General features: G+C 35.2%; 1 protein-coding gene and 1 long non-coding RNA gene across 5 annotated transcripts; one reads left to right on the top strand and one right to left on the bottom strand.

Annotated features, from left to right (window-relative positions):
* Positions 1-804: 804 nt before the first annotated feature.
* LOC109221370 (mediator of RNA polymerase II transcription subunit 18-like) lies at positions 805-12,263 on the bottom strand. Of its 4 annotated transcripts, none has more exons than XM_019385853.1 (7): positions 11,655-12,263; positions 3,618-3,693; positions 2,563-2,650; positions 2,294-2,393; positions 1,958-2,015; positions 1,526-1,882; positions 805-1,240 (listed from the first exon to the last, which is right to left on the bottom strand). In XM_019385853.1, the coding sequence occupies exons 3-7, from the start codon at positions 2,596-2,598 to the stop codon at positions 1,138-1,140; spliced, it is 654 nt and encodes a 217-aa protein (XP_019241398.1). In that variant the 5' UTR covers positions 2,599-2,650; positions 3,618-3,693; positions 11,655-12,263; the 3' UTR covers positions 805-1,137. The 4 variants fall into 4 exon arrangements, with proteins under 4 accessions (XP_019241398.1, XP_019241399.1, XP_019241400.1 ...); XM_019385854.1 differs by lacking the exon at positions 11,655-12,263 and adding an exon at positions 9,855-10,279; XM_019385855.1 differs by lacking the exon at positions 3,618-3,693.
* On the top strand, positions 5,852-7,028 carry LOC109221372. Its single transcript, XR_002067250.1, has 3 exons — positions 5,852-6,018; positions 6,579-6,647; positions 7,007-7,028. It is a non-coding gene; the product is annotated as an uncharacterized LOC109221372 (long non-coding RNA).
* Positions 12,264-12,413: the final 150 nt, after the last annotated feature.

The raw sequence follows: 12,413 nt of genomic DNA, 5'->3' as shown, positions 1-12,413 counted from the left end.
ACACAGAGCAGTGATGAATTGGCAGAAAAATCCCAATGGACAAGCTTCTTTTTTCTCCTTTGTTTCCAAAAGAGAGAAACTCAAGTGAAAAAGGTTTTGTGCTGGTCTTTGTACATGAGATACACAGGCAGGGGCTGATTAAGGGCGGCAAACGCCAAAAAATTAAGGCAAAATCTATTTTTTATCTGTATATTATGTTTTAATCCCCTTAACACAGCATAGCTTAGTAGTCAAGGGGGTTTAATCCCCTTAACACAATCTTTTTAACTTTTTTCTTTTTTTGAATCCCCTTGACGGTAATCCTGCATCCGCCACTGTACACAGCCGTTAGTTTTAACCCCAAGTTAGCCCCATTTTGTTAGCTAGACCAAAAGTGCTCCACTTTAGCAAACTTAAGGAACTAAAGATGCGTAAGGGTATATATATAAAAGACGGAAGTAGACCTATCCCATGTATATATAAGGACAATATTGGTTAAAAACTCAAAGTAGTTACATGTAAATCTCAATTATAAATATTACTAGGTAACATGATACCCTCAAAATCTTCACATATTCAGTGTTAAATTAATTCTAAGATGTATGAGTTTAACATAACAACGGATAACTGCGGATGAAATTAAATATCCGCCTAAATGAACAACAACAACATACCCAGTCTTATCCTCTTAAATGAACTGATCATTTAATATCAACTAACAACTAGACTCTCCTCCTATCTCAGTTTATATCAACTACTTCGCGAAATTCACATAAACAGTATAGAAATTGATAAATTACTAGTATATGAATATCTGAAACCATATAAAAAAATGTTCCACCACCATTGATCTGATCATCTCCATGTGATATGAAGATCAACACATAAACAATAAAAGGATCAATACCTTGGAGAAAAACGAATCAAAATCAATAACAAGGAACTTATCGAAAGAGAAAAGATTCATGCACCCTTAATTGAACTAAGCTGGTTGATACTATAACTCTATTTTATGCAAAAACATTACTGTGTATTGATCAGCATCTTAACGACAATTATAGGAGGCTATCATTTTGCAAAAGAGGTCTCTTATCCAGCAATGAGGACCGCAACCAAAATGTAAAAGAACATAAATGAAATAGCTGCAAAGGATTAATACTACATTTTTGTGCCTCCGCCATCCGACATGAGAGATGCAGCTGCTGCAGCTGCAGTAGGAACAACCCCTGTTGACACACCGGGTTTTGACAAATGGAGGAGCCTGAAAGAAAAAATAGAAACCATTTGTATGTCTACCAAATGATAGAAATAAGTAAATAAACTAGTTTCCCCTAACAATATATACCAAAGGCAAATCCAAGATTTAAATTGGTTGGGTTCAACCTTTAGGTTCTGACCCCATTATACTTTTGAAATTATGTGTTCAGATATTTGTTAAAATTTGGTGATTATATATATATGCTCTGCGAAAGTACTAATTCAGTTCAACCCATTATTTAAATACTCCATTCACCTCAGGGTAACAAACCAATATAAAGGTACTTACGGTGCAAGATATTCACAGAAGGACGATACAGCAGCAACAACTTCAGTGTAATTTTCAGATGAAGCAGGTGCTGTCACTTCAACTAGCTGTATGCCCGGTGTCACAGGCACTGCCTCATCAGTTGCATGAAGTTTCAACATCTTGTTGATGGATGAAACTGTAACAGTTATCTGGGCACCTCTTTGGAAATGGAATGCAAAACCAACTCTCAGCTGCTCGTGGTCTAGCTTGTAGCCAAGTGCATAAAACATGCGCAATGCATTCTTGCTTATTTTGCTTTCTATCATCGGTCTCACCAAGACTGAGATTTGTTCAGCACCAGTGCCTCTCATCGGACCACCAACATGTCGAACAGTCCTATATTAATTTCACACAAAAATTTAGGCTTCACATATCGCCAGAGCTAGGTACAGTATGAAACAGATCACTTACCATGTGGGTTCCGGCTGCTCAAGATCACATAAGAGACGTATTTCTGATGCTACTAAGCCTGAGAAGTAACGGACCTCATGGTTATAATAACCCAAGGAGAAAAGTGTGGGAGGGAGAAAAAGGAAAAATGTAAAATGGAGCTTAAGTGGCCTTTTGACAAGAATGAGATGGACCACAAACTAGAAAAAACCAACAATATCAAACAGCTAAGGTAAGAAAACTTCCTATGAATGCATATATGGTTGCAAGCTTTCGTCTCAATCGCATGTGTACATACATGACCACTGAATTAGTGGTTCCTAGTTCCATAGTAGTTTAAGAAGAAAACTCACTTACCTAGGTTTGGAACACTCTTAAGGCACAGTTCATGGATCCTTAAGCTTTGTTTATGTACACCACAAAGCCCTTGAAGCAGAATTTCGAGGGCCTCAACATGCTGCAGATATGGCTAGCACTATCAAAATCTTTTCAATATTCAATTGCCAAATTCCATATTCAATGCCATAAAGTTAGCAGGCAAAGTTTGTACAAGTAGCATACCTTCCTAACTATTAGAGTAAAGAAAAGAGACAGCGAGAGATTTTGTCATCGCTCAGTGGACTTACTTGAGTCTCAATAATTCCCTGAACCACACACTCCATTCCCACTTCAATTTATTCTACCTCACATGCAAAAGAACCTTTTGTAACGCACCTGTGAGTCCAAAAATCAAAAGAAAGTAAGTTGAACTAAAGAGTGAAAAGGAAAACGTTAACACCTAACAAAATTATAAAGGTGTCGTCTACACTCTTCTTATGAAGTGCATTGCCTGAAGATGAAAGAGCAATTGCCTAACAAAGCCCGGAGTTGAGGAAAGTGAAACCAAAATCCTGCACCTACAAACTACTACAAATCTACAATATAGGACTAAATTCCTAATAGCAAAGACATCATATCAGTTATAGATTAAATTGGATCCACCAAATGGCAAATGCTCTCAAAAACATGACTTTCCAGCTAAAAATTCGTTAAAATGACAAATGTTTAACAATAGCATTATCATTTAAAAAACAATTTGACCTCCAAAACAATTTAAGGAAGAAACAGAAAAGGCAAAATGAATCAGAAAAAAAACTGTTGAAAAAAAAAACAAAAAGAGAACAATTAAACGACTAGCAGCTTTCTTTCTCCGGAGCAAATCCATGGGTTTAAGCTCATGATTCCCCCACAACAAATTTGATTTACTGGGTAAGAAATCAATTATTTGTACTTGTTTAGTGAAGTTTTTAGCACATATACAGTTACTGGGTTCGGATAAACCCATAACTTACACTGTACATCCGCCCCTATTTCCCTCCAATTACACCTTGAAAGGGGAAAAAAATCCAAATTTACTTGTAAAAATCACAAAGAAAGATGAAAAATTAAGAGTAAATTAGAGAAAGGCTTTTGTTAAGCAGTCGGAGAAGGACACAAGGAATTGAAGCAACCCAATTCACTATTCCTACTTAAGATAAAAAAAAAATCAGTGGAAAAGGGGATCAGTATTTTTGCTTCATGAGAATTGTGACCCAAAATTAAGTAGAAAAAAATAAAGGGGGTGGGAAGAGGATAGGGTTTTACTCTGTTAAGAAACGAAGAAAAGAAAAATCTGGAGAGGTAAAGTAAGAGAGGAGCGTACAAGGAGTTTGCCGAAGAAGAAGACTATTTAGCACTTGGCAGTAGCGGCTTCCCAAGTGATTTGGGTTTCAAAAGCTCTGCAAAGTCTCAAAATAACAGTGTTTAAGAAAAGTCATGAAATTTTTTCAAATCTTGTGCTCTTAAATTGAAAAGGGCAAAATGGCCAAATATATCCTTGTATTATGAAAAATGTTTAAATATATCCTCCGTTATATTTTAGGTCTAAATATACCCTATCGTAATATTATTGACCGCTTTTAATTGATTTTTAAGGAAAGTTGAACGTCGTTTAAAACGTGTTTTTGGATCACGTCACATGAAATGCACCCGGATCCGTGACACATTTTATTCAACGTTTTGGGATTTGGATTTGGGTCACATGAAATGCGCACCCGAGTTTAGGAAAATAGATTTATTAAAATAGCGCGCCTAAAGCAACTACGCACTTTCAAGTTTGCGATGGCCATGGAAATTTGCTAAATGGCGCGCCTCGAATTATTTCAAAAGGTTGCACTCAACTTAAAGCAAACTACAGATATTCATAATTTGTTGGTTTTACTAAATTTGAGATTGTTTGCAAAGTCATAAACCATGGATTCATAATTGCAACAAGTGGTTATTGCGATAGTGAATCAACCTGAAATTATCATGTGTGCGCTCACATCCATAGGAACTGTACTAACATTTTACACCATAAAAATCTTTTAGGCAACAACGCCATAGGTTCTAATTATCTAGTCATTGCACAAGCATGAGCAAACTTGAGGGAGTATTCCGATTATTGCTAAGCAGCCCTTAATCATTGAGCTTAACCACACTTTATGAGTAAAACAAGTATAGTGACTAAAAACAACACTAATACGTCTATTGTCCATCTTTTGCATTTGTAGTTGTACATTGAATACATGTAAACAACGGCCTTGACTTCTCTTTTATGATAAGCAAACAATCAGTTAACTTCATACAAAATCGAATAAAACAACACTTCTATTGAACTAAACATGATTCATACAGCGGACATCACCTATATCTTTATACATCGTGTCCAGACTTTGATTTTTTTTNTCCGCGAGGGTGTTTGGTCGCGGTTCTACCGCGACCGCGGCAGAACCGCGGCAGGCGTAGAAACTTCAGGGACCAAAGTGTCAATTACGGGATTTTTAGACCTAAAACCTATTTAAAACACTAGACTTCGCCCAAGAGAGGCATGTATTGATTTTTTAGGTTTCTTAGCAAGGAAAACCATTGTGAGAAAATACTCTAAACATCTTTCTTCTTTTCTTTTAATTTTATGATGAATTCAAGTGTAGTTTATTCTCCCATATCTATGAGTAGCTAAATTCCTTGTCTAAGGCTTTGATGGAACCTATTGGGTGATGAACTTCTTGTTTATGTGAATACAAATTGCTAGTTTAATCTTTATTTGTTCAACTTCGTGTTCGTTGTAGTTAATTGACAGGATCCTCAATTAGCTGTACCTATTTAGTGTGCATAACTTGGAAAAGAGTGCATATTTAGGGTATTGTTGAACAACACCACTCCTAGATTATTAGAGGAATCTATAATTGCGGGTTTAAAAGCGGGATTAGGAATAACGAAGTCTTGGGTGCAATCTAAAGTGAATTGTGATTAAATAAAGCAAGTTAGTGTATCTCGGGGGAGTGCAATAGTAGATTACTGTGATTACTCGGGAGAGATTTGCGGTAAGATTAGCGTTCATGATTGATAGAGATGTGTGGGTAAATTTGTATGAGCATAAACAGAAGGGATTCCATCAATAGGGGAAATCATTGCCTTAGCTTTTCCTCATAATTGTTTACAACCTTATTAATTTAGTTACAGCTATTTAGTTACTTGCAAGCTAGTTGTTAAAGAACACTCAACTGAGAATTTGAATGTTTGAGAAGCTGGTGCTGAATACTTGGTGGGTTTGAAGATAGCGGTTGATAGGTTAACTCTCTGTGGATTCGACCCTGGGCGTAATACTCGGGTTATATTTGCAACGTCCGCAGAGTTCTTTTCTAGAAGGCATAGTTGGGCGTGATCACCAAGAATGTGTTTTACCACTTTTCTTAAAAAATCTAGATGTCGGCATTGGACTAGCATTAAAATCCATAAATACAGAGTGTAAAACAAAAAATCTCTTTCTAGTACCCTGTGGCCAAGAATCATGTGTTTTACCACATATCTTAAAATCTGGATTTCCAGATGTCAGCATTGGATTGGCTTACAAATCTACAAGTACAAAGTCTTTGTAAAACGAAAAACACATCCATAAGCAATTGTTAGGTTAATTATATCCACTACTTGATTCTAAATATTTCCAAGTTCAAAAGCAAAAATCCATGGACAAAAATCAGAAATTGTGCTACGATATTGGTGTAGCTAAGGGCCAAGCCCAGGTTTGCATTAATCTTCAGTATCTCTTCCATGGGGATTTTCATTTTTAGTTGGTGATAATTATTTTTATCTATTTAAATATTGATGATAGAATTATCTCGTGCAAGTTGACCCGAATATCACTACAATGTAGAAAATCATGGTCCAATCTTAGTTTTACTAATTTCATCCCATCGAGTAGGGGCGCCTTTTAGCCTTTTTCTCGACATATAGGTTCCATAGGAGTTTTTTTTTTTTTACATTCCATTTAGTGAGCTTATAGTCAATAAAGTTGATGAAAATCATAAGAGACCATGACGTTACATAACAAATAGAGATAAAAAATATTTGTGGATCCGTCAAAGTATTAATGAACAAAATTATAAGATACTTGTATTGGTGAAAACATGTAATGGATTTCGGACACCACTTGTATCATTTTGAAACAAAAAAACTCTTCCTTTTTGCATGAAATTTGTCTTATTTTTTCACTCTAGATGTCTACACGTAAAAGAATTTTAATTGTTTTAGCAACTACTTCCTAGATAACACTGTGTTATTTTTTGAATTTGCGATGCATCAGGTAAAAGGTAGTCAATTGATGGAGAAGGCTGGGACTGTTGTGCAGTCTGCCAAGGAAACAGCGCAAGAGGTTCGGATTTTGTTAATTATTCATTTATCAATCAAATATGATATTTACACAAATAGCCGATCGAATTTACTGTTTATTAGTATTTTTATCCGATACATAAAGTATATATTCGCTGGCTATTTTTAATTTAAACGGTTGGATGAGCGATTACTTAGATTAGTTCTTCAAAATTCATTTAATCTATATAAATAATTTATTCAGAGCCCGAAAACCTCTTTTTAGAGTTTAAATCCCTTTACCTCAAAATCTTAGTTTCGCACTAGCATCCTGTATATATTAGTCTTTGCAATAAATCTAAATTTTTAAAGCTTATTTATATTAAAAATATTCTTTTTAATTTTGGTGATATTTTGATATAGGTGGGGCAGCAAGTGAAGACCATAACACTAGAAGCAGCAAATGCCGTTAAAAATGCCACTGGCATGAAGAAATAAACCACGTTAATTTCTAACATATTATTTATGAAGATCTTAATTTATTCTACTTCAACTGGGCTACTAATTTATGTTGCATAAGTTTGAATTATTGGTCAGGAATTCTGCGTTTCTGAATTATATTTTAGAAGCAGCGTCTGTAATAATATTGTAATAATGTTTCGTTCCTAATTATAAATGCATATATAGCGGCACTTGCAGTAGCTATTAGGGGTGCCAATGGTTCGGTTCGGCCGATTATTTTATAAAATTTGTACCTTTCCAAATNGTGGGGTATTGGAAAGAAATAGATTAATTAGTAGATTGTGTATCACGCATATATCTTTAATAATTCATATCATATTCAAAAAAAAAAATAAGTAAAAAACACGTTGATTATATCAAATTTGGAGGCCCCAATAATTTTAGTTCATCATGGGTAGGGACACTATTGCTGAGATAATAACTTCTATACGAAATGCTGATATGGATCGAAAAAGGGTGGTTCGAATAGCATCTACTAATATTACCGAAAATATTGTTCAAATACTTTTACGAGAAGGTTTTATCGAAAACGTGAGAAAACATCGAGAAAACAACAAATATTTTTTGGTTTTAACCCTGCGCCATAGAAGGAATAGGAAAAGACCCTATAGAAATATTTTAAATTTAAAACGAATCAGTCGACCTGGTCTACGAATCTATTCTAATTATCAACAAATTCCGCGAATTTTAGGTGGAATGGGGATTGTAATTCTTTCTACTTCTCGAGGTATAATGACAGACCGCGAGGCTCGACTAGAAGGAATAGGTGGAGAGATTTTGTGTTATATCTGGTAATCCTTTTAATATCCAAATTGGATTCGAAACTTCCTATTTGTGAAAAAGAAAAAAGGGGGGTTGTCTAATATCTTTCTTATTAGTTGATACCTCAAGGGGACTTTAAGAACCAAAAAGGAGTCATGAAGCTTTAATTACTGAATCGCTTCCCAACGGTCTGTTCCGGGTTCGTTTAGATCTGATTATAAATTATGTTTCAGGAAAGATCCGGCATAGTTTTATACGGATACTGCCAGGAGATAGAGTCAAAATTGAAGTAAGTCCTTATGATTCAACCAAAGGGCGTATAATTTATCGACTCCACAACAAAGATTTGAAGGATTAGTTTTTCAACTTCACCATTCCTTTCGTGGGAATACAATTCGAGATGAAAAATTTCAAGAAACTTATTTTCTTCCAAGAAATAGATTCAGAATTAAGGTAAGGAATGATAAATATGAAAATAAGAGCTTCCGTTCGTAAAATTTGTGAAAAATGTCGACTAATTCGTAGGCGGGGACGAATTATAGTAATTTGTTCCAACCCGAGACATAAACAAAGACAGGGATAATCAGACTTGCCAGAAGAGCCGATGTACAAATAAAGAATCTNACAAATATTTTTTGGTTTTAACCCTGCGCCATAGAAGGAATAGGAAAAGACCCTATAGAAATATTTTAAATTTAAAACGAATCAGTCGACCTGGTCTACGAATCTATTCTAATTATCAACAAATTCCGTGAATTTTAGGTGGAATGTGGATTGGAAAAATCCAAACATCTCAGAGATAGATAGGAATTTCTCGAACGAACCCCACTCCCCTGTATACGTCAGGAGTCCATTGATGAGAAGGGGCTGTGGAAGCTTGAACCCAATTCCTACGGTGATGAATAGGAGCGCAATTGAAATTCCTGGGGAGTTATACAACCAAAATTAGACTTTTCAAAACCGTCCCAATCATGTCGGTTTCGCTTCGGTATCGGTACGGTTCGGTAAATATTCTGTAATTTTTTTTAAATGTCATGTAAAAATCACTACTAGAAGTAGAATGCAATAACATACGTACTTTTATAGGACTTAACAAAAATCTCTAGATATTTTTACAGTTTAAAAGGTNTGTTTGGCGCGTCAAAAATCATGTCATGTAAACGTGTCCGTGATTAATAACGCTTTTGATGATTTATTAAGAAAGTTTGGTTGAGGTTGAGCAAACGCATCCCTCGAGTCATTTTAGAGTTAAATTTGCAATTATGTTACGCGAACGTATACATAATCACACTACTAATCTAAATCGAGCCTAAAGCAAGCTACGATGTTTATGAATATTAACGGCCTAAACATGCTCATAACGGTCAAAACAATTGCATAAAGCCAAATGAAGTAACAAACAAAAATAATGCGACAGTAAAAACAAAATGTAATGCTTCATATCCAAACCCAAGCCATATATTAACTTTATTGATCCATGTTTATCAAATATTCAAGTTCTTTTAAGTTTACCGAATCCCAATCCCATGTCCCATTTGCAGCAAATTAAAGTAGTTATCCTTGTCTTCCAATTACAGTTTCATGAATTAACTTCAAACCAAGAATCTCCAACCAACATATGAAATTGTTTACTTCTGCCAAACACTTAATTAGAGCAGTAAAGTAGGACAATGGATATGAAACTTGGACTCCGATTCTTTTAAATCCAAACACAATGTCGCACTATTGATTTGCAGTTCAAATTAATTGGACTACATTAAGGGAAGAAGTCAATAAAGAGCAGAACCAATCGAGCAAAGCCGACAAGCCCATTACTGCAATTTCCGACCAAGAACATTTGGTTTACGTACGACGACTAACACAAAGACATATACAACATATAGTCAGGCTAAGACTCAACACATCAATTCATATATTAAATGCAATTAGAAACTCACAAGTATATAAGGTTTCCAAAATAAGAGAGACGGAAGTCCAAGAAATGAACCTGAGATGTGCTGAAATTTGATTGAAAAAAACAAGCTATGAAATCAGGAACAATAATCGCGACCCTTCAACCTCGAACGACACACGAGAGCTCAAATTCGAATACTACCAAACTCTATTCCTCAGGCGAAGTCCATTTTTTGAGACTAGAGAGTTAGATTTGTGGCTGTTTGAGCAGCTCAGGCTTGGAGATTAAGGGGGGGGGGGCGTCGCTGGAATTTTTGGGATGGAGACGCAGCGGCGATGGTGATGGGGCTGGGGCTGGCGGCGTATTGGCCGGTGTTGAAGGGGTCGGCGGCGATGGTGATGGGGCTCTGCTCTTTTTTGGTTATGGAGAAGAAGAGATCGCTGAAGGTGGGGTCTTGTTTTTCACTGTTGCGGCGCCCCTTTCCGTTTTTCTCCAGGCGTTATTTTTTTTAGTCCCCCCCTTTTAGATTGTAGGCGTTAGTTTTGTAGGTTATTAGATAAGGGTAAAGGGGAATGGGCTTGGGTTGTGTGGGAATTGGGTAGGAAAATTGTGGTTTGGGCTGGTTTTGGCTTTAAGAATGGCCCAATTGCTTAATTTAAAACCCCTATTGCAATTAAATCCTTATTCTCTTTTCTTTTCTTTTTTCTTTAATTGAAAATTCTAGAAATTAAAAATCCTAAATTAATCTATTTTTGTAGAAATTAAAACTCTTTATTTATTTTTAACATTAAAACAACTGATTAACTTAAAACTAAAGAAAAAGTGCTAATTTTAAAGACTAAACGATAAATATGTAAAAATGACAATTTTTGAGGATTTTCCTATGATTAAAAAAAATGTTAAAAATGCATGAAATGCAAATAAACAAAGAAAAATTCCTAAAATTAACAAAAACTATTTTTGGACTATTTTTAGGAGTTATTTTCATGTAGGGCAAAAATCACGTGCTCACAAACGTTTTGGGATTTGGATTTGGGTCACATGAAATGCTCACCCGAGTTTAGGAAAATATTTTTATTAAAATAGCGCACCTAAAGCAACTACGCACTTTCAAGTTTGCGAGGGCCGTGGAAATTTGCTAAATGGCGCGCCTCGAATTATTTCAAAAGGTTGCACTCAACTTAAAGCAAACTACAGATATTCATAATTTGTTGGTTTTACTAAATTTGAGATTGTTTGCAAAGTCATAAACCATGGAGTCATAATTGCAACAAGTGGTTATTGCGATAGTGAATCAAACTGAAATTATCATGTGTTCGCTCACATCCATAGGAACTGCACTAACATTTTCGACCATAAAAATCTTTTAAGCAACAACACCGTAGGTTCTAATTATCTAGTCATTGCACAAGCATGAGCAAACTTGAGGGAGTATTCCGATTATTGCTGAGCAGCCCTTAATCATTGAGCTTAACCACACTTTATGAGTAAAACAAGTATAGTGACTTAAAAACAACACCAATACGTCTATTGTCCATCTTTTGCATTTGTAGTTGTACATTGAATACATGTAAACAACAGCCTTGACTTCTCTTTTATGATAAGCAAACAATCAGTTAACTTCATACAAAATCGAATAAAATAACACTTCTATTGAACTAAACATGATTCATACAGCGGACATCACCTATATCTTTATATATCGTGTCCAGACTTTGATTTTTTTTAGGAACAAAATTAGCTTGAAACTGATTTACTTCAGCTAATTTGGAATTCATAAATATGTTATTATCACAACCAAGTAGACTAACATATAAGTTCAAACCAACAGGAATTTGTATTAAATTTCATTCCATTTAACCAAGTATTACAAGCTTAGGAATATGTATGTACCTGTTTGAAGCAAGAGCGAGAACGGCTCGACTGAAAAACAAAATAGAGCGAAATGCTTCAGCAACAATTAGCAATTCAGACCTCAAAAAACGAAGAAGAAATCAGCGGACCAGCAGCACAACAACGAAAATCAGCACACAAAAACCATGAACTCTACTTTCACAGCTTGCACAAACCAGAAAGAAGAAGTCGGGTCTTGAAATCGATTTTCGTCAAAGTCTTTGTAAAACGAAAAACACATCCATAAGCAATTGTTAGGTTAATTATATCCACTACTTGATTCTAAATATTTCCAAGTTCAAAAGCAAAAATCCATGGACAAAAATCAGAAATTGTGCTACGATATTGGTGTAGCTTAGGGCCAAGCCCAGGTTTGCATTAATCTTCGGTATCTCTTCCATGCGATTTTCATTTTTAGTTGGTGATAATTATTTTTATCTGTTTAAATATTGATGATAGAATTATCTCGTGCAAGTTGACCCGAATATCAGTACAATGTAGAAAATCATGGTCCAATCTTAGTTTTACTAATTTCATTCCATCGAGTAGGGGCGCCTTTTAGCCTTTTTCTCGACATATAGGTTCCATAGGAGTTTTTTTTTTTTTACATTCCATTTAGTGAGCTTATAGTCAATAAAGTTGATGAAAATCATAAGAGACCATGACGTTACATAACAAATAGAGATAAAAATATTTGTGGATCCGTCAAAGTATAATGAACAAATTATAAGATACTGTATGGTGAAAACATGTAATGGA

Source organism: Nicotiana attenuata, unplaced genomic scaffold (assembly GCF_001879085.1).
Source record: "Nicotiana attenuata strain UT unplaced genomic scaffold, NIATTr2, whole genome shotgun sequence".
Taxonomy (NCBI): domain Eukaryota; kingdom Viridiplantae; phylum Streptophyta; class Magnoliopsida; order Solanales; family Solanaceae; genus Nicotiana; species Nicotiana attenuata.
This window is presented reverse-complemented; position numbering and strand designations above follow the sequence as displayed.